The sequence below is a fragment of the Mytilus edulis genome, chromosome 1 (assembly GCF_963676685.1).
Source record: "Mytilus edulis chromosome 1, xbMytEdul2.2, whole genome shotgun sequence".
Lineage (NCBI taxonomy): Eukaryota > Metazoa > Mollusca > Bivalvia > Mytilida > Mytilidae > Mytilus > Mytilus edulis.
The window spans coordinates 100,268,406-100,290,962 of record NC_092344.1 but is presented as its reverse complement, the minus strand read 5'-3'; the positions used below and the strand labels follow the sequence as shown (position 1 = coordinate 100,290,962).

At 33.5% G+C, this 22,557-nt stretch overlaps 2 protein-coding genes and 1 long non-coding RNA gene across 3 annotated transcripts in view; 2 read left to right on the top strand and 1 right to left on the bottom strand.

Annotated features, from left to right (window-relative positions):
• Nucleotides 1-2,584: 2,584 nt before the first annotated feature.
• LOC139498120 (uncharacterized) lies at nt 2,585-6,030 on the top strand. Its single transcript, XR_011657820.1, has 2 exons — nt 2,585-2,761; nt 5,228-6,030. It is a non-coding gene; the product is annotated as an uncharacterized lncRNA (long non-coding RNA).
• A 5,612-nt stretch (nt 6,031-11,642) lies between these two features.
• LOC139498094 (spliceosome-associated protein CWC27 homolog) overlaps nt 11,643-22,557 on the bottom strand; it is a 55,192-nt gene continuing 44,277 nt past the window's right edge. The window contains exon 12 of the transcript XR_011657814.1: nt 11,643-11,862. The gene's annotated coding sequence lies outside the window, so the exon portion shown is untranslated. The remainder of the gene's footprint in view (nt 11,863-22,557) is intronic.
• On the top strand, nt 20,372-21,666 carry LOC139493942 (uncharacterized; the record flags this gene model as incomplete). Its single annotated transcript, XM_071282139.1, has 1 exon — nt 20,372-21,666. A coding segment is annotated over one exon (1,068 nt), but the record flags the coding sequence as incomplete, so codon positions are not given.

Genomic DNA, 22,557 nt, shown 5'->3' with positions numbered 1-22,557 from the left:
AACCCTCCAGTTCTTGATACTTCAAATATACAAACTCTCAGCTATGCAGATGATTTAGTGTTACTGTCTGAGACACACCAGGGGCTTCAAAACACATTAAAAAAACTAATAATTAATTATTGCACTAAATGGCAGTTGAGTGTTAATACAAACAAGACTAAAATTCTAGTTTTTCAGAATATTTATAAAAAAATCCCCACCCCTCTTGTTCAATAATAATTTTTTGACTGAAGTGAAGGACTAGGAATATTATTAACTATAGGGGAAATTTTACAAAAACTACTGAAGAGCTGTCTAAAAAAGGCATTTATTTTTATTGAGAAAATATATGTCCAATTTTAATTTTGTTCCCACTAATTTGTCATGTAAATTATTTCATACTCTTATAAGACCTATTTTGACATACAACTCTGAAATTTGGTTTATGGATAATTTTCAGTCAGCTTTTAGGGCATCTAATAGAGCTGCAGTAAATAATACATTTTGTGATACTCTTGCATTAGCAGAAAAATATCCCTTTGAGAAGGTTCATTCTAAATTTTGTAAAGCAGTATTAGGACTGAAAAAGACAGCCACTAACATAGGTGCTAGATCAGAATTAGGTAGATTTACTTTGGACTCCTATATAAAAACTCAAACACTCATGTATTTTTATAGAATAAATTGTAATGATATTAATCCACTGATTAAAGAATCTCTACAAACAAACATAAATTTACATTCAGAAGGAATTTATTCTTGGTACTCATTTGCAGATAAAAAATTTAAAGAAATGAAAATAAACCCAGAAAATTACTCTAATAATAATGTACCTTTTAAACAATCAAAAAACATGTTAAAATGTAATATAAAAAAGTGTGTTTTAGAGGAATATGAAAAAAATACTTTAATTAAACTTTCAAAAATGGATTCCTCATCCAAACTTTGTCTTTATGGTAAATTAAAAAATAATTGTCAGTCTGAGGAATATTTAAATTGCAATAATTTTATACATAGGCAGTTACTCAAAATTTAGACTAAGTGATCATTCCCTAGGCATTGAATTAGGAAGGTACAGAAACATTCCAAGAGCACAAAGATTATGTAAAAAATGTGAAGTCCTAGATGATGAATTTCATTTCTTTTTGTATTGTGACATTAACTTATCTTTGCGTTCTAATCTTTTTGCTTATCTAAAAGAGGGACGAAAGATACCAAAGGGACAGTCAAACTCATAAATCTAAAACAAACTGACAACGCCATGGCTAAAAATAAAAAAGACAAACAGAAAAACAATAGTACACACGACACAACATAGAAAACTAAAGAATAAACAACACGAACCCCACCAAAAACTAGGGGTGATCTCAGGTGCTCCGGAAGGGTAAGCAGATCCTGCTCCACATGTGGCACCCGTCGTGTTGCTTATGTGATTACAAATCCGGTAAATAGTCTAATTCGGTAGGTCATATTCATGAAAGGGAAGGGGATTGTAGTTACGACGTAAGGAACATATCCGATATCATTTGTGAAACGGTTATTCCATAACGGTCAACCAACTAGTGATGGCGTCCGTAAAATTTACGAAGGGATGATTTCAACTTCACCATTTGGAATTCTTGGTTTAATAGCTTCCTTGTGAGCAGCAAACCTCTATCAAGAAAATCATGATAGGAAATGCAAGCACGGGAATATCGTATCAATTGGGAGATATATACCCCGTATGCAGGTGCTGCTGGAATGTTGCTACTTAGAAATGGAAAGTTCACAATTGGAAAGCTGAAATCATCTCTTTTGTCGTAAAGTTTTGTTTTCAACCGACCCCTATTGTCAATTTCTAGATGTAAGTCAAGATATGAAGCCGACTTAACTGTATCTGTAGTATCCTTTATCTCTAGTTCGATTGGATAGATGCGTTCCACATAGTCACCAAATTTTGAATTGTTTAGTGAAAGAACATCATCTATATAGCGGAAAGTAGAGTTAAAGGATATTGCTAACTTCTTATCTTTCTTCCTAAGAAGTTCCTGCATGAAGTCAGCTTCATAATAATAAAGACTATGTACCATTATTTCAACATCTTGATGCATTCAATAAACTTAAACACATTCTAAACCCCATCCCTGAACTTGTTTGTCATATTGGAGTCTTCATAAAACAGTCTTTAGAACTGAGGGAGTCAGATCCGTGTCAGGCAAGGTTATGATGGTGTTTTTTACATACATTTATAATTGAACTCTAATGTTCTATTATTCTATATATTGTATTGTATTATTTTGTATTTCATTGTATTACATTGTATTTCATTGTATTACATTGTATTTCATTGTATTACATTGTATTTCATTGTATTGCATTGTATAGTATAAAATTATTGTTTGACTGTATTGCTTGACCCTCATGGGTGTAATTTTGCAATAAAGATTTATATTAAATTTTATAGTGTACTGTATCATATTAGACCATATTATATGATCCATCGCCCTGTAAGATTAATCGTTGACTATTTATTCAGTCATTTTATATATTATATATATATATATTCTTATTATTATTATAATATTCTTCTTCATCTTTTATATACAATGTATTGATATGACTGCGATTAAGTAACACCATGATCATAGGTCTAATATTGTGGCTATCTGTGTGTTCTAAAAATAAATAACTTGCGTCATGAAAATGTGAGGTGAAATATCGGAAAATCCGTCACAATAAATAAATATAAATACACATAAGTGACCTACACTGTGGAATTACCTGGTTTACATATTTTGGTGAGGTAAGTGTTGTTATGTTAGCAGGGAAATAATTGTTTTACTATTAAATACAGATAAAATTGTATCCGAACCAATTAAATCGGATGAAAAACCTGTCCAGTAAGTAACCGGGTGCTTTTTAAAGGATGATCAAGGATTGTCATCACTCGGATTGACATTTCAAAACAATTTATAAGTAAAACTATGCGTGCGTATTATAAAATCAAATCGGAAATACAAATAACAATACTTCCATTTGAACCCCCTGTTAAACTTATGTGTTGTGTTTTTAATAAATAAATGGCCAAGGGGGTTTCGCATGATATAATTTAGGAGTATTTTCCATAGAAATGCTCGTAAAAATGACTCGTGGTCTAGTAGGTTGACGACTACGCATACGGTTAGATGCCTTTATGGTTTGTGTTTCCATTACAAGGTATGTACCACAGGCACTTGTTTCTATCCATAGGAAGGTCGACTATCCATATTCTATTTATATGGATAGTCGACCTTCCTATGGATAGAAACAAGTGCCTGTGGTATGTACTATGAAAACTCGATTTAATGCGGTTTCCGCATACCCCTTCCAGTGTTTGAATCGATCTATTTTAACTCTTTAATATTGCGAACATGTACATCATGCATACATACAGTACTGTGTAAACTTTAAACATGCGAAATTCGATGTCATGAATAAAGTTAAACACTTTAAAGATGAATTACAGAATCTACAACATTATGCATTCATCTCCTAGGGCACCGCCAGCAAAGAAGTCAGCACTTTTGTGTTGACATAAATCTGTGTCACTTTTGATTTGGTTATCACATTCACCTAAACTCTTCAATAAGGGGAGAAGGTAGTACGTTCAAAGGGACAACAAAGCTGAATCAGGAAAAAAAACATGACAAAAACAACCGGTCAAAAAAACCAAAAAACATGGAAAAGACAAACTAAAATACACAGAAAGTAAGATTTTGAATTGAGCAACACGAACCCGATCATAAACCTGAACTACATCATAGTAAGCATAAATATTCTACCAAGGAAATGTCAGCTCTGGAATACAGGTTATCCATGTATATACATCTGATGTTGTACAAACATTGATAGTTCACAGCCCCCCTCCCCCTCCCCCCCCCCCCCCCACACACACACGACCCTTTTCAGTTGAACTACTAGTATTAACCTAGCCAGCTATATGTAGTATTATATATTTGGGTTAGACTTATCAACAAATTCACTTAAGTTCATGGCTTTTCATGCACCATAGCGTTTTATACATCATGTTTTTTGTTATAAATTGTTTGCTTAAGAGAACACTTAAAGGATCTACGAGATATGAAAAAATAGAATATGATTTTGTTTGGTTCAATCATTAATATAAGTGAAATGATGAAATAACAATTCGTTTTTAGCAACCAATTTGGTTCAATTTGGTAAAATAAAAAGCAAAGATTCATTGCTGATGAACTATTCCCTTTCAAGTTACTTTAATCACTTTAACCTAATAGCTAAAGATTGGTTACGCAATGCAACGCTTGAACAGCATCGGGTGTCTCGAGGTCTCATGTTCGTCTCGATTTAGGGAGGTCATTGGGTCAAACCAATGACTGCAAAAAAATAAGATGACATGAATGAATTAAGGGTCGCTATATATAAGAAATTATTTCCAGAGACAAGTGCAAGTTCAGATTGGGTATCTTTTTTTAAATAATATCGCACCAATACTAATGTTACCCTCGCGTTTACGGTTATATTTTATAATTTGGACATGTAACGTCAGTTTGTGTACATTATGACCGATTATGAATAATTAAGATTTATAAAAGCGTAAACTAATAACATTTAAACTATATTCGAATTACCCAAATGTTATACCTGTAGGACATGCCCATCTTACTTGTGGTGGCCCTTTCATGTGATACTATTATACTGTTGTATAAAATCTGGAGGGGGTCAGTTGTCCGAAAAGACTGGGTACAATAAATAGATTTATAAGGCATCAGTGTCTGGTAAAAATGATTCAGCATCGAAAAATTAAGAGCGTCTGGTAACTTCAGTATTTCAAACTTTCGATTTCAGAATTTATTAAATAAATAAAAAAGCGAAATTTTATGACGGATGATCATGGAGTAAAACAACGTTATATAAAGGGAATATGATGAAATATTCTCACAAGTATGCTGATTGTATACTCCTTGCAAAGCACCGGAACAAATCATCTAGATTGAAATTGAAAATTGAAATGGGGAATGTGTCAAAGAGACAACGACCTGACAAAAGAACAGAAAACAGCCCCCCCCCCCTCAAAAAAAAAAATAATAAATGGGTCTTCAACGCACACGTGTGAAATTATTTCAGAGGGAATTGCATTACACGTATAATAAAAAAAATGGTACTTAATGAGTAAATTACATGCAGATTCACAATCATCTATTTTTGCTTAGCAGAATATATGTAATGACCAAATGATGTATGTACATTTCAGGGAATGGGAGATATAGATTGTGGCGATTGCGACTGCGGCGATTGTGATTGTGGTGATTGCGATTGTGGTGATTGTAAATGTGATTGTTGTGATTGTGGTGAATGTAAATTTGACTGTTGTGATGATTGCTGCAAAATTTTGACGTGTAATGGCTGTACATGTGATTGTTGTGATTGTTGTGATGGAGACAGTAACGGATGCGGAGGTTTCTACCCGGCTTATTTTTGCTGCATAACTTCCGACGGGGACTGCTGCAATAATTCTCGTTCAGGCAATGCAAGAACGAACCAGCAAGGCCGTTACATTAATACTAGTCACAATGAAACCAATCACAATGAAAGAAATGAAGAAGGCGAACAAAATGGTGTCGTAACGACGCAGCCCCCATCATATGAAGAGGCAGTGTCTATGGATCCACCTATAACCGAGCAACCGGTTTCACAAGTTTAATACAATAGAATAATATTTATTCTATTTCATTATTTATACATTGATATTTATACCTAAAACAATTTGTATACTAATATTGTTTGATAGTTTTAAAAGCATCGTTAAAATATTGAAGAAAAGGGAAATAAAAAAATAATGTTATCCTTTAAGTGAACTAAGTGCTTCTTTCTATCTACCTCACGACAAAACAGGACACAAAATCTCGTTTTCTTATTTTTATAATATTTTACATGTAGACAAATATGTTTGCTGAATTCTGTAAAAAAAAAATGACTGTATCACTTATATTATTAATTTTATATTATCATTGTTATCGCAAATTATATTTTCATAAAAAAAATATTTTTAATGATTTCTAGTTTTATTATTATCCTTATAACTGTTAACCTTTCTTCAGGGATAGTGGGTGAAATAACAATTACAAAGTGCTAAGGTAATGACTGCTGGAATGCCTAAAATGTTTATGTAGCAAACAATACTAATGAATTCATTCGACATTTTCACATCTAAACTCATAACTCAATGAAGGCTGGATTATGATATCTTTAAAAACATGTGTTGGCTCAGAGAAATTCATTTCTAGAATCTCGGTTGCAGTTATTTGTTCATTGGTGTTAAATACCACTTTAAGCGCCCTTGGTGTTATTTTGGTTGCCAAATTTCATGGTAGGAGCATCCGGGTACCATCGGAGAACCACCGACTGTTGACAGGTACACTGGCAATTCTTGTCAATTAAGATCAAAGTCGAATTCGAACTTACATAAGCAACACGACGGGTGCAGGATCTGCTTACCCTTCTGGAGCACCTGAGATCACCCCATAGTTTTTTGATGGGGTTCGTGTTGCTTATTCTTTAGTTTTTTGTGTTGTGTGTGCTATTGTTGTCTGTTTATTTTTTTAGTCAGTTTATTTTCAATTTGTGAGTTTGACTGTCCCTTTGGAATCTTTCGTCCCTATTTTACAGACTTAGAGTTAACACTAGTGCTAACTTTAGACGAACTGCTTAGACCACATGGCCACCTAGGTTTTGTGTGCATTTCGTGAATATATATCTTAACTCCTCCTAGCTAAACTCAGGTGCTGCACCTTTAAAATTCCAGTAGAAACAGGTAGGTGTTATGGAATTTTAGGAGAATGATAATGTCATCTCTACTCCACAACATTTAGAAACAAATTTCATTATCTCTTGTTGTAACGGTATATGAAAAACATTTCCCATTCTGCCTTGGACATAAATTATGGCTTACCTATCGTTATTTATTCCATATAATTACTTTTTTACTAAACATCAAACTACTAGATAGCATAGTTGAACTGTCAAACCAATGATTTGTTGACCCGCTGACAAGTACATCATAAAAAGGACTGTTATGTCAACTTGAAGACTCAATTACCTTCAAAACTTGACACACGTTACCTGAACCCATTAGCTTGTAAATATTTCAATTTACTAACTATTAATTTACCTTACAACTCGCAAGCTCATCACCTGTACAATTTGTCAAACAGGGTTTACCCGTCGAATTGCAAAGCTTTGACTACTGAGCGGTCAATAACCTAAGGAACAAACAGATCAATAGCTGCACGCTATTGACCAATAAAGTTAAAATAAGGTTTTATAAATTTTGTGCGTTTCGGGTCCCTAATCTGGTTGCACCTTTAACAAAAACTCGCAATTCCGAAAAAATAAATTCTTGGACGAGCTATAAAACCAAAAAGGACATAAAAGAGTTGCCAATATATCAATGATCAACTCTGCGGGATGGTTTCAAACAAGCTATATAACCAAAAAGGACATAAAAGAGTTGCCAGTATATCAATGATCAACTCTGCGGGATGGTTTCAAACAAGTTATATAACCAAAAAGGACATAAAAGAGTTGCCAATATATCAATGATCAACTCTGCGGGATGGTTTCAAACAATAGAATAAACGTTAGAGATTAATAATATTTGTCATTGAATCTTATGGCTTATTTGTTTTATCTTTCAACTACAAAAAGTTTTGCATTGTTCGTCTTGCTGACGGCTTGAACAAAGATAACAGTTTACTACCGCTGTTCATTACTCACAATTCGATTAATCATGACAAACAAATTCTGATAACAAACTAAAAACCGAGGGAAACACATCAACTTTGTTGAAGAAAACAACGGAACAACAGAAACGATGAACTACAACAAAATCAAACTTTGAAAATAAATTTTCAGAATAAATAGATGGTTGAATCTACTTATATTGCTAGCCAAACCTCCCGCTAATGTGATAATGTTGAAAACACCACCAAATGACAACAATGACAACACTAAGTGACTGGAATACAGTAAAACAAACGCACCTTACGATTGACAGACACTGGGATGATTTATCCATTTTTTAGTGAGAAACATTTCAACATTTACCCTGTGAAGGGAAAATGATATTGAACACATCTAAAACTGATATTGACAGCGACTTCTTGTGAAATACTGTGGAAATATATTATTCTCGATTTGTAAACTTCTTGATTTGTAATTTGTATGTTTTTTTTTAGAAACAATACTTCACGTTCTAAACTACTAAACTGCCAAACGACTGTATGTGTTTTAACATCCTAAACAGCCAAACGGGTGAGGTTTTGTATTTTAACATCCCACACAGCCAATCGGATGATGTCATGTATTTTTTGTTAACATCTTACACAGCCAAACGGTTGAGGATTTGTATTTTAACATCCCACACAACCAAACGGTTGAGGATTTGTATTTTAACATCCAACACAGCCAAACAGATGAGGCTTTATATATTTACATCATACATAGTCAGGCGAACTCCAGTTTTACAACTAGACCGGATAGGTCGACGAATCATTATATTTTTATCCCAGTTAACTCTTTTGGTTGGATTGTTTAAATATCCTCTTGGGTCAATATATTATTTTTATAAAAATATTCATATAAATTAAAATGTGCAATTGCAATGAACAAACAGACTGTACGTCTACAATGTACTGATTTTTTTTTTTGCGATAACATTATCATTAGGCCTATGATAATTTGAAATAAATGCGTAACTTATCACTGAAGTTGGGAAAACCGTATGATAAGCGGGTATATTCTCAACATATATCAGTTGCGTCACGAACATGTGAATTATCGGGAAATCCGTCATAACAAATTAATATAAATACACATCTATCAAGTGAACTAGATTGGAATATTTGGTTAGAATATTTTTGTAAGGTAAGTGTTAAACAAAAATATATATACCACGCTGGGATTTCTTTTTTCGGGCGAACATTAGTTTGACTTCATACAGGAACATCTGAAGAAGGAAGAAAAGAAGTCAGCAGTATCCATTAACTTTACTTTCCGTTATATAGATTATGTTCTATCACTAAATAATTTAACATTTGATGAATATGTTGAACGCATCTATACCATCGAACTTGAGATGAAGGATATGGTAGATGAAGTTAAGTCTGAATCATATCTTAACTTACATCTAGAAATTGACAACGAAGGTCGGTCGAAAACAAAACTTTACTACAAAAGAGATGATTTCAACTTCCCAATTGTGAACTTTCGATTTCTATGTAGCAACATTCCAGTAGCGCCTGAATACGGAGTATATATCTCCCAATTGATACGATATTCCCGTATTTGTATTTCCCTATCATGATTTCCTTGATAGAAGGTTTCTACTCACAAGGAAGCTATTAAAACAAAACTTTCAAAATGGTGAAGTTGAAATCATCCCGTCGTAAATTTTACGGACGCCATCACGAGTTGGTTGACCGTTTCACAGATGTTGTATTTTCTGTACAATTGTTTGCCGTTTTATTTTTCCTTTTTTAGCCATGGTATTAGATTTATTAGATTTACTGTCCCTCTGGTATATTTCGCAACTCTTTTAGCTTCTTTTAAAATAAGTATCTTCTATTTCAGTTCTAGAAGGCCGGTCGTATTTGCCAAACACATATCAAACAAGTCACACACTTATATTAATGGAGACTAAAATAATATATATGTATTCCTCGGGAGGACACAGTCGGTTAGTCGACATCTTAACACAACGTGTATGTTTACTTCTGTTTTCTTAAGCAGATGGTATATAATAATGTTGATGTCTGTCTGTTCGTCAATCTGTCCTTCCATTCCACTAACATATTCACTCTTGAACGACTTGGTGGTGTCGTGGTAGCGTGTTCGCATCGAGTGTGGGAGATTATCGGTTCAAACCAATGACTTTGGTCAATGCTGATTTTCAACTCAGCACGCGGCATTAATGAGTAAGAACAAATAATCGGTTTTGTATCTGATGAATTTAAATTGGACATGTAGTGTGAGTTTGTGTGCACTGTGCAGGACAAGTCTTCCTTACATTTCATTTCAGTCTTCCATGATTGGCTTTTACGTTGATACTACTATACGCTGTTGTACTAATTCGGGGGGATTCATTGTCACTTGAGGGTAAATACTGAACTCAGAGGAAAATCAATTCGGAAAGTCTATAAACACATGGCAAAATCAAATAACAAAACGCATCAAAACCGAATGGACAAGAACTGTCATATTCCAGACTTGGTACAGGAATAAATACATAAATATATCTGTCATGAGTATCTGAAAAAAATGATTTAGCATCGAAAAATTTACAACGTCTGGCATAGAATTCGATGTTGGCTATTAGTGATTTGATTTAGAAGGCGATACTATAACCACTCAAAACTTCTAACTATTATATAAATAAAAAAGCAAAATCCAAATAGTCTAGATCATAGATTATTTTAAAGTCTAAGAACGGTTATAAAAAGGGTAGATACTTATGATATAGATAAAGAAAGGCAACAGTAGTATACCACTGTTCAAAATTCATAAATCGATTGAGAAAAAAAAAATCCGGCTTACAAACTTAAACTGAGGGAAGCGCATCAAATATAAGAGAACTGCGACACAACATAAACACAACACTAAAATGTAACACACACAGAAACGAACTATAATATAACATTGGCCATAATCCTGTGTTTGTACGGGACATTTAAAGAAAAAAATGGTGGGTTGAAATTGGAAAATGCATGATTAAGATGCATTTTTCGAATGCTAGGTAAGTCATTTTGATACTTATAGGAATCACAAACCTCTCTTTTTGGCTTAATAGAAAATGTAATATATTTCAGAGAATGGGAGATATAGATTGTGGTGGTTGCGATTGTGGTGATTGCGACTGTGGTGGTTGTGATTGCGATGGTGGTGATTGTAATTGCGGTTGTGATGACTGTAAATGTGACTGTTGTGATGATTGCTGCAAAATCTTAACGTGTAATGGTTGCACATGTGATTGTTGTGGTGGAGACGGTGACGGATGCGGAGGTTGCCTACCGGCTTATTTTTGCTGCATAACTTCCGATTGGGACTGTTGTAATAACTCTCGTTCAGGCAATGCAACAACATCCCAGCAATGTCGATACGCTAGTACAAGTCAGATTGAAAACAATCAGAATGGAAGAAAGCAAGAAAGAAAACAAAATGGCGCCGTAACAACACAGAATAAAACCAATCAGAATGGAAGAAAGCAAGAAAGCAAACAAAATGGCACCGTAACAAAACAGCCCCCATCATATGACGAGGCAGTGTCTATTAAGGTGGCTCATGGGTACAAAAATTTTAGCAAAAAATTAAACCTTTATTTTTTCATTACAAATTTTATTTATTACACTATTAGTTGTTACTTTATGATATGGTACAAAAAACAACCCAAAAAAATTATTTGGTTTGGCCCCAGATGACTTTAAAAATTGAAAAAGCTCCAAATTATCTCCCTTTGGTGCAAAAATGCCATTTTTTGGCCTTAAATTTGAAATATCTTTTTTAACTCATCGGTGACCTATATTTTTTATTATTGTTTTCAAATAAGCTGTACATAAACTAAATAATTGTAAAATTTAAGCGATTTCTTATATTAGGTTATTTTTTTATTTCGATATTTCCTCTTTTTCTCCTATTAGTTCAACAGAAAAAAAGGACATTAACAAAAATGTATGCTTCTTCTAGAGGCAGATTTTAGCTTAAATGAACGGTGACCAAATTTTTTTATTTCATTTTTCTTTTAAGTATATGATAAAGTTCATTTATGAAAAAATATAGCGAAATCCTATATTAGAAAAAAAAAATCATTTATACCCAGGAGCCCCCTTAATCCACCTATAACTGAGCAACCGGTTTAACACATGTTTATACAATATGATAATATTTATTCGATTTTTATTTACTTGTACATTGATTAAAACATCTGGCAGAATCTTTCTTGTAATTAGTTTGATAGATGTTAGAACATCGTTTAATTATTGAAGATTTAAGCCAATATAAATAATATAAACATTTAAGTTTCTCTTTTTTATTTAATACTTCAGTGTCTGTTATTGTAACAATATTTCTATGTTTGCCTTGGACATAACGTAGACCCTACCAACCGTTATTTGTCCCTATAACACCATTTCAACACAACACACAAATGCTAGATACCATAGTTGACTTGTCGAACCAATGATTTGTGGACCTGCTGAGTAGTAGATCATGAAAGGAACTGATATGTCAAGTGACAGACTCGTCTATCTTCAGAACTCGATACAAGTTACGTGAACTCATTGTCTTCCTGGTTCGTCATTTTACCAACTAATTTGCTTACTCATCACTTGTACAATTGAAATATGGACTCGTTCACTTGTTTGCCTGTCAACTCGTTTACCTGTCGAATTGCTGACTCTATGACATGTCAACTTGTTGACTCATCGTCATATGGAACACGACACAAATATGGGCTTTTTGATTAAGTGCCGATTTCATAGGAAGGAAGAGAAATTTTAGGCAAACTAATATTTACCATCGGCAAATGTACATAACCATAATTGTGTCGCTAATACTTAAGAGTAAACTTCTCGTTTTGTGCATAAGAAGTTGGAACCTTTGTTTCTAATTATTTATTAATGGAAAAAAAATCAATGTTCTAAATCATGTCGGTTGCGAAACATTGACCACTTATTGGTTTAGAACTGACAGTCCAGTAGCTATGGTATCGACCCAGAAAATTAAAAAAAAAAAAACATTCTGTAAGGCTCCATAAACGGTACGTCCGGGCGCTTTTCTTGCCTTGCCTTTACCAGAAAAGCTCATATTCCAAGAGTTAAAATTCTGGAACGTATAAATACTTAACGAGCTATATATCCAATTCTAAAGAATTGCTGAAATGTCAATGGTCAACTTTGCCTGAGTGTTTCAATCACTAAGAGTCTGTTTTAACTGTAATATTTTAGAGGATGAAAAACATGTACTTTTAAATTGTCCCTTGTATGAAGATCTAAGACATGCACTTTTTATTGATATATTGTGTCATAATGATATGTTTTTAAACTTGTCTGATGAAGAAAAATTTATATATATGTTTAAAAATACCAATATTTGTAATATTGTTGCCAAAACCTGCAATAACATTTTAACAAGGAGAAACAGTATTTTATATCATTAACTACTGTATTTGTAGTATTTTATAAAACGATAACTATGTTTACTGTATAATTAATTTTATAATTGTATCTTGTTTTAATCATGTTGTATGTGGTAAGACTTTAATAAACTATTGAATCTGAATCACTATAAAATGTCGGTATTACATGCAAAATCAGCATTAGCAAAGAGTCAAACAATTCTGCGTCATGATTTAACATTTAACATTTTCCCTATGGGGGTAAATTGAAATTGAACACACCACAAATTGATATTGAACACACAACGAATTGATATTGAACATACAACAAATTGATATTAAACTAACACCAATTTAATATTGAACATGCAACAAATTGATGTTTAACACACCACAAATTGACATTAAACATGAAACAAATTGATATTAAACATAAAACAAATTGATATTTAACATACCACAAATGAATATTGAATATACAACCAATTGAAATTGAAAATGGCCATCATGACATGTTTTAGATAGTCATCCTGATATGACATAAAACAAATCTCGGTTTGTTACAACAAGACAGAGAGAAGAAAAACGTACAACAACATTAGTGTCAAAAAGCATTAAACTATAAAATGTCGATATTACATACAAGCAAAGAGTCAAAAAATTCTGCGTCATGATGCAATGTTCATTTCGTAGATCAAATAGAACGAACTTTTAGCAAGTCACTAATATATTAATGTCCAAAACTGTTACCTCATTGAAGTGAATAATCTCCAGTACTGAATTACTATTTTTTCTATCTCGAGTTAACTATGAATACCTAACAGAAATGCATTTTTTTTTATTTCGTACCTCAATCATAACATCGGTTGAAAATTTTAGATTTAGATATGATCCGTAGGGCATGCATATCTTAAGAATGCCAAAGACCGAGAGGTTGAGCATTTCGTTTTAAGGGGAATATCGTCTGATATAATAACAATTTGTGGTGTTTTAAAAATGTTGAATCATGAGGCAGAATTGTTTGACTCTTTGCTAATGTTTTTTTTTTGTATCTAGTACTGACATTTTATTGTTTTATGCTTTTTATCACTATTTTTTTTTGTACGTTTTTCTTCTTTCTGACTTGTTGTTCAACAAACCGAGACTTGTTTTACGACATATCGGCATAACTGTCTAAAACTTGTCAGGATGGTAATATTCAATATCAATTTGTAAATATGTTCAATATCAATTTGTGGTATGTCTAATATCAAATTGGTGTGAGTTTATGTTGGGGGTTTCTTTTGTATGTAAAACTGACATTTTAGAGTTCAATGCTATTTAACACTTACTTCAAAGACCGAGAGGTTGAGCATTTCGTTTTAAGGGTGATTGTCTTTTTTGAAATATCGACCGATTCTAGTAAATTATTGTAAAGATGAAGCGGAGTCGGCAGCTATTTCATTTCGTCTTAGAGTAAATATATATTCTGAAGTACGAAAGTCTTATTTAGATTTACTAGTATTTGACTCTTTTTCTTAACGTATGGATAAGAGAGCATTTAATGCCAGAACAAATGTGTCTGGAGTAGATGCAAATTGATATAGTGTAATAAGTCTATTGCATGTTACCTGCGTCGCTTAAGGCTGGAGCTGGTCTAGTAAACGCTAAAATATCCGTCTTTGAGAAATAAACTTTTGTCAAATTTTCTGGTCTTCTTTGAAAGGGAAAGAGTTAGTTTTTTGTCTGCAGTTTGATAATGCAGAGTTGTAGCGAGCTACCAATTTTACAGCATCCATTGTATAAGGGAAAACTCAATCTATGTTTTCTTCGCTTCTGTTAAAGGGAGTGTGTTCATATTTAGTCTGCAGATTGATAATGTCGAGTTGTGGCCAGTAAGCAATCAGTTTTACATCTGCCTTAAACTTATCGCCATTTCCTTTTTTGCCGATAGTTTGAAATGTCACTTAACTCATTGTACAAGGAAAATTTGTCTTTGGTCATATTGGAATAATCAGTTATGTTCCGCTTTACATATGTTGCCTCAATCAATTACATGTTCAGCAACGCATGGCCAGACCGGGTATTTGTCTTGTTTATTAGTTTGAGGCCGACAGTAAAAACGGTTTACAGATTTATTTTCCTAGTTATAAATGTCAATGTCCTCAATTTTACAAGGATAATACCTTGTTCTGAAATAATAAGTCACGGTTAGAATTTAATTTATTTTTGTAACAAGTTAGTGTGTATTAGTGTTTTCTTATTTCCCATAATGTGATTATATTTTTAATAATAATTACATTAGATGTATGTTTCATTATAATACGTTATTCTGATTGACTAACTGCACATCACGTGTTATTCCTTACTCAATTGCATCACACAATAAAATATATCATTCATGATGACACGAGGTCCCAAAATAAAGTGCACAGGTGAATTAAATAAAAACTTGATAAAAATCGTGCTTTCATGATCCTAGCTAACAAATGTAATTATAAGTATTGAATGCTTCTTTTTGTAACTTTATAGGGTTGTAAAAGCGTTGACCGTGCTCACATTTTTAGAATGAAGCGCTTCCGCGCTTCATACAAAATGTACTTCGGTCAACGCTTTTACACCCCAATAAATTTACAAAAATAAACAGCTGCGCCATGAGCGCATGATACGCCCGACGTCTTGTGTGGAAGTTTTATGCAATAATCATAAATAGTTTCTGAGAAAGTTTTAAGCAATAACCATTTACTGTTTTTGAGACACGGCGGGACATGTGAAACCTCCCCCACCCTGTCTTTTTTTTTTTTACAAATATCACTAAAATAAAATTTTGAATCAAACCAAAAAGTATACAGATCTTTAAATTAGTATAACAAAGAAGTGTGTAGTTTCAATCAATAATCATAAATTGTTTTTGAGATACGGCGCGACATGTAAAAAAAAAACCTCCCCTTTTTTACAAAATACTCAATAACTCAAAAATAAAATTTTGAGTCATCACCAAAAAGTATACAGATCTTTAGATTAATATAACAAAGAAGTGTGTAAAGTTTTAAGCAATAATCATAAATCGTTTTTGAGATACGGCACGACATGTAAAAAAACCCTCCCCCTTTTTTACAAAATACTCATTAACTCAAAAATGAAATTTTGAATCATCACCAAAAAGTATACAGATCTTTAGATTAATATAACAAAAAAGTGTGTAAAGTTTTAAGCAATAATCATAAATCGTTTTTGAGATACAGTGCGACATGAAAAAAAAACTCCCCTTTTTTTACAAAATACTCAAAAACTCAAAAATGAAATTTTGAATCATCACCAAAAAGTATACAGATATTAAGATTAATATAACTAAGAAGTGTGTAAAGTTTTATGCAATAATCAAGAAACGTTTTTGAGATACGGTGCGACATGTGAAAAAAAAACACACCCCTGTTTTAGTTACAAAGTGCCGTAACTCAAAAAGTTTATATCTTATTTTCACCAAAAAGTATACAGATCATTTGACCATCATAAGAAACAACTATATTAAGTTTCATGAAATTTGGATAAGTCGTTCTCAAGTAACGGTGCGACATGTTTACGCCGGACGGACGGACAGACGGACGGACAGACGGACGGACAGACAGACGGACAGACAGACGGACGGACCCCGGACATTTGTATACCATTATACGTCCCGTCAAAATTTTGACGGGCGTATAAAAACATCCAATTCTTAAATGATATAAAGAAAAAATCATGACATTTAAGAAAACAAATCATGACATTTTTATTTTTATGTAATTTGAGTTAAAAAATAATATGACATTAACATACAATATTACATTAAAAAAAAATATAAGGCTCAAGAAAAAATAAATAGTCTCTATAAGAGTCAAATATATATTATAGTTGACAATTGAAGAAAGTTATTTTCGTACCTAAATATAGAACGCTACAATAACCAAAGAACTTTAATAGTCTATTACCGAAAATGTTTTATTCCATTTTTGTGTTAGCTTACATATTATTTAGGCGTGATTTATTCGTGTAAAGAAGCTCGTGTCTGCATGTGCTACTCTTATTGGTTGTTCCTTATTTAGAAGAGATACACGTGGCAGAACTCATCTTTGTTATTCTGTTTGGATAGAAGGACGCTATTTCATATTGTGAAGCAAATTTTTTCTTTATTGTGCTATATCATAACAGTACTTTTCTTTCATTATACGATTTAGACTTTTATATTAGTTGTCATCTAGATTGGAACTTTAAGCTTTGATTTAGTTTCCTTCCTTGGATTTAAGTAAACTTGGATTTAAGTAATCTTGGATATTTGTATTCCTTTTTCACACGTGAGTGGTAACTTTTATTGTAACATTATAATCAGTTCCATTATTAACATTATGGCTACCAGAAAGTCGAAGAGACAACCGAAAAGGAAAATGCCTTACGAACGTCCGCCTGTAGACTCTAGCGAGGACCCATCCACGTGGAGTAAGACAAAACTTATCCAAGAATTAAAGGGGATGGATATAGAAGTTCCTGTCGATCTTAGTAAGCCAATCATCTTACAATTATTCAACAGTAATATCGAACGAAAGGAGGCAACCATTATTGAAGCAGAATTAATTCCGGATATCGGAACTCTACAATCCCCACCGGAGCAACGCCCATTCATTAACCCAGAACCGGAGGCGGGTATTCCAATGAGCAATATATGTGTAATGCGTTCGTCTCTATGTCCCAATGCTTTACGGGTTTACAAAGTACCGTTACCCAACTTCTTTTGAGGGATCCCGGAGAAAAGCAGCAGAATACAATCAAAGACGGATTTACCTTTCAGCATTGGTACAACCAGTCTACTACCGTTGATAACTATACTGCTTCTCATTCCGGAATACAGGAGAATTGTGTATCCGTAGACACCAACAAGGGAGCCAGATCAGATGATTTTACCGGTATAGATATTGTATCTTCATCACAGTAGCGACAGATTATCGATGGTAAGGATGTTAATATTGCTGCCTTGCTAGTTCCTAATTATGAATGCAGACAATCACATACCGTAATTGATGACAGCATTGAGGTTAATCTCCCAGGGAAACCCGACATACGATTAAACCGCACACTGACCATTCAGGAATTTATTAAGGCATTCGGCAAATATAAAAGAATAATGTCAAAAGCTTATCCAGAAAGACGCGTCGAATTAGATGCGTACGAAGAAGACATAATTGATATTAGTAATTTTTACGGGTCTAAGTATTACGATTACCATAAAATGTTTTCAGCCAAAGCGTCCACACTATTAAGAGAACATCACGTTAAGGTAGACTGGAGTAAACGTGACCGTGATTTATTCACACTAGTAGCTGCAGGGATTCAAATCAGCGTACACATGTGCGATCACACTACAGAATTTTGTCCGCTGCAGCTGAGAAACTCAGTAAATCATCAAGAGATTAATAGTTCGAGAAATGATGATCGTGGCGATAAGTACGGCCGACCAAAATATTTTCAGGACGGTAAAGATATTTGTAATAACTTTAATAGCATTAGAGGGTGTACAAAACGCACCTGTTCTTCTTCACATGTTTGCACCAAATGCCGTTCGCCAGGACATTCACAGGTTCTATGTGGGAAACGCCCATCAGCAACGTCTTCATCCAATCAGACACCCCCAAATGATAAAAAAAACTCCAAAGACATCTAGTAAAATGTTACTAACTAAATTGGATATGCACGCTACAACCCCGGTCAATGTCAAACAGCTTAAAAGTGAATTAATGAATCATCCCGACAAACATTTCGTTGATTATTTATGTAATGGGTTGCAATATGGCTTTGATAATATGGTTAAATATTAAATATGATAACATTAAAACATTGGAATGTAGAAATAATTTATGCGCTAGGTCACATAAAGATACAGCTGCAGATCTTATTAACAAAGAACTACTTAACGGTTTCGTTTATCATGTTTATGGTCCGTTTGAAAAATTAGCTTTTGATGATTATCGAGTAAGTCCGTTAGGAGTTGCAAAAGGTAAATATTCTTTCAAAAAGCGTCTTATTTTAGACTTGTCCGCACCGCACAACGATACAAACGTTAGCATCAACGATCTTATAGACAAAGATTTGTGCTCTATGACGTATGTCAAGATAGATGACGCAATTCGTCTCATTACTAATTACGGGAAAGGGACAACACTCTGTAAGTTCGACATTCAAAACGCATTTAAAATATGCCCAGTGCTACCGAATCAATGGCCATTATTTTGTTTTAAATGGGAATCTCTTTACTACTTGTATGTGCGATTGTCATTCGGATGCCGTAGTAGCCCAAAATATTTGATAATATCTCTACAGCGATTTGTTTTATAGCAAAACATAATTACAAAGTTAAACATATTCTACATTTACTGGATGACTTCCTTACTGCTGACCCTCCAGAGTTCGATGCCGAAAGAACAATGGGGTTAATGACCATGATATTTAATCGATTAAATGTTCCACTTGCGGCAAACAAAACTATGGGCCCACTAACGTGCATTGAATATCTTGGTATTGTGTTAGATACAGATAAATTGAAGGCTAGATTACCTGCAAACAAAGTAGAAAGAATTTGTAAATTTATAATTTCCATAATTCAAAAGTCAACATACATGTACAAAAAGAGAATTACTTCAACTTTTAGGCAATTTTTAAAACTTTACATCACGTGTTATTGTGCCAGGTAGATCTTTTGTTTCCTATCTTATAAAATTATCCACGAAGGTTAAAGAACTTCATTTCTATGTCAATTTGCGCAAGGAAGCTCGAGTTGACCTAGAATTTTGGCTCCGATTTCTACATAATTGGAACGGAATAAACATGTTTTACGACTGTAATTAAACTTCTAATTTCGATATGCAACTATACACTGATGCTTCATCTACAATTGGGTACGGAGGTTATTATCAAGGGAAATGGTTTTGTTCGACGTGGCCAAAAGAGTTACCTTCTTTAAACGATAAATCGCTATCAATGGCATTTTTAGAACTATATCCGATAGAAGTAGCTGCTCTTTTGTGGGGTAAAGAATGGAAATGCAAGAAAATCCTCTTTCTTTGTGACAATGAGGCGACTGTAGCAATTGTTAAAAAGGGAAGATCAAAATGTATCGAAATTATGAAGCTTATGCGACAGTTAACGTGGTCTAAACAACTTCCAGGTACTAGTAACTGCTAAACATATTGAGGGTCGTAAAAATAACATTAGTGACGCTTTATCTCGTTTGCAGATGGAAAAATTCCACCGCCTCGCTCCACATGCAGAGGAGCTGCCACACAACTGCCCGAGTGTCTACGAAGTAATGTGGTGTTGAATGAAACAGTCAAACAATTATGGACACATGCTGTTGCTAATACAACAAGATCTTTGTATAATATAGGTTTTTCTCACTTTGTTAGATTTTTGTTGCTAAATGGTATTACATTTAATTCACACTATCTACCTCTTATATCAGAGGACGTTCTCATCTACTTTATAGCACATTGTTTTAAAGTTTTGAAACTCAAACACACTACTATAAACATTTATTTATATTTGAAGTCAGGATATCATAATCCTCTAGAAACGCCTCATGGCGAATTTTTACCAAGACTCACTCTCATTTTAAAATCTGTTAAACGCATACAAGGCTCACAAACTAGAACTAGGTTGCCGATTACTTTTCCAATTTTACAGGAAATCTGCTTTAGAATGAGAAAAGGCGTGTTTGGTAAATATATTGATTGTTTGATAGAAACAACTTGCATAGTTGCGTTTTTCGCCTTTTTGAGATGTGGAGAATTTACCGTCATGAATGTCGATAAGTTTGACCCTCTAACTACCTTATGCATATCTGATATTATTTTAAAGACTGATTATGCTATTCTGAGACTTAAAGAATCTAAAACTGATCCATTCCGAAAGGGAATAGATATTAAACTTTTTAAAAACGATAACTCTATTTGCCCTTTTTTGGCTTTAAAAAGATATTTAAGTATTAGGCATTCTGAATTTGGAATTGGATTTCCATCTGATCTGCTTTTTATAACAGTTAATAGGGAAGCTTTAACAAGACAATTTTTTCTAGTGAAATTGAAGAATATTTTAGAACTTTGCGGTTATGACCCAAACTTGTATAATGGTCATTCTTTCAGATCTGGTGCCGCAACTAGTGCGTGGAAAGCACACGTAGAAGATCATATGATCAAAGTACTTGGTCGATGGAAATCAGATAGTTACTGTACATATATCAAGATTTCCCCAACTTCTATCAAATATGCTCAACAAAGTTTAACTGAGTCGTAAATTTGTTTTTACATTTGTATATACTCATTGTGTTATATAGGATTGTTTGCTTATGTATATTAATACACTTTATTTTTAGTTTACGCGGTTAATTTCTCTTGTCTTTGAAACAAGTTTATTATCGTTGATATATTGAAGGCTAAACCACCTCACACCATCCTTGGGGGCACTCAGCTGATTCTCATCTGAGTTTTGGGACATTAATGAAATTTTATTGTCTGGATCTATAAACCAAATTTCATTTTTTATTCCCCTAAGAATTCAGTTGTCTCATCACCACCGTCAGTTCAACTCGTTTGGCAGCCATGCTGCGCTGTCTAAAGCAGTAGGGAGCCATGCTGTGCTCCCTCGGAACCATGATGGGTTCCTTCGAACTGACGGGTGTGTCACTGCCTTTGAAGTTTGCTTCTCATTAATGCTAATAAACTTTTTAGGCAGGGACCGGTCAAAATTTATACAAAGCTGAGATGATTCCCAAAGGCCAAAAAAATAATTGTATAATCATAAACTTATGTAAATCTATTGAATAAAATTGGTAGTCTGTATTCTCAATTTTATGTTTAGGAGTACTTGATTTTCCACTGGGTGATGTTGACCACAAATCGCCAATGAGACATATTTATTACTTTCACGGTCTTCATCAATGATCTTGATGTTTATTTGTTTTACAGTTTAACACCCACACATATTATGTTCTCTACTGTCAGATGTCTTTACTTCTGCGGTCAGTCAAAACTTTGATGTATCACTATTTAATTAGTATTTAGATAAGCACGTGCATAGTATGAAAGAGATTTTACGGACATTAAGCTGCTCTCCATCTAATTATACAGTTTCAAAGGCACATAGAATCTTGGGTCATTTAAGGTCTTTCACCTCTACGATTCCGGGATGATTGACAGGAATAAACACCAGTATATCGTTTAATATTGGCACCGACAAACGCAAGTAATTCAATAATTTGTAATTCAGAATACAAATCATCGAAAAAAATTAATGCATGTTTAAAACGCAGATTTCATCATAGTAAGGTGGCATGTATTTCTATAAAATGAGAATTTTGAAATGTCTTGGAACATACATCTGCTAATCTCAATAAATTACCTCTTGTTACTTCC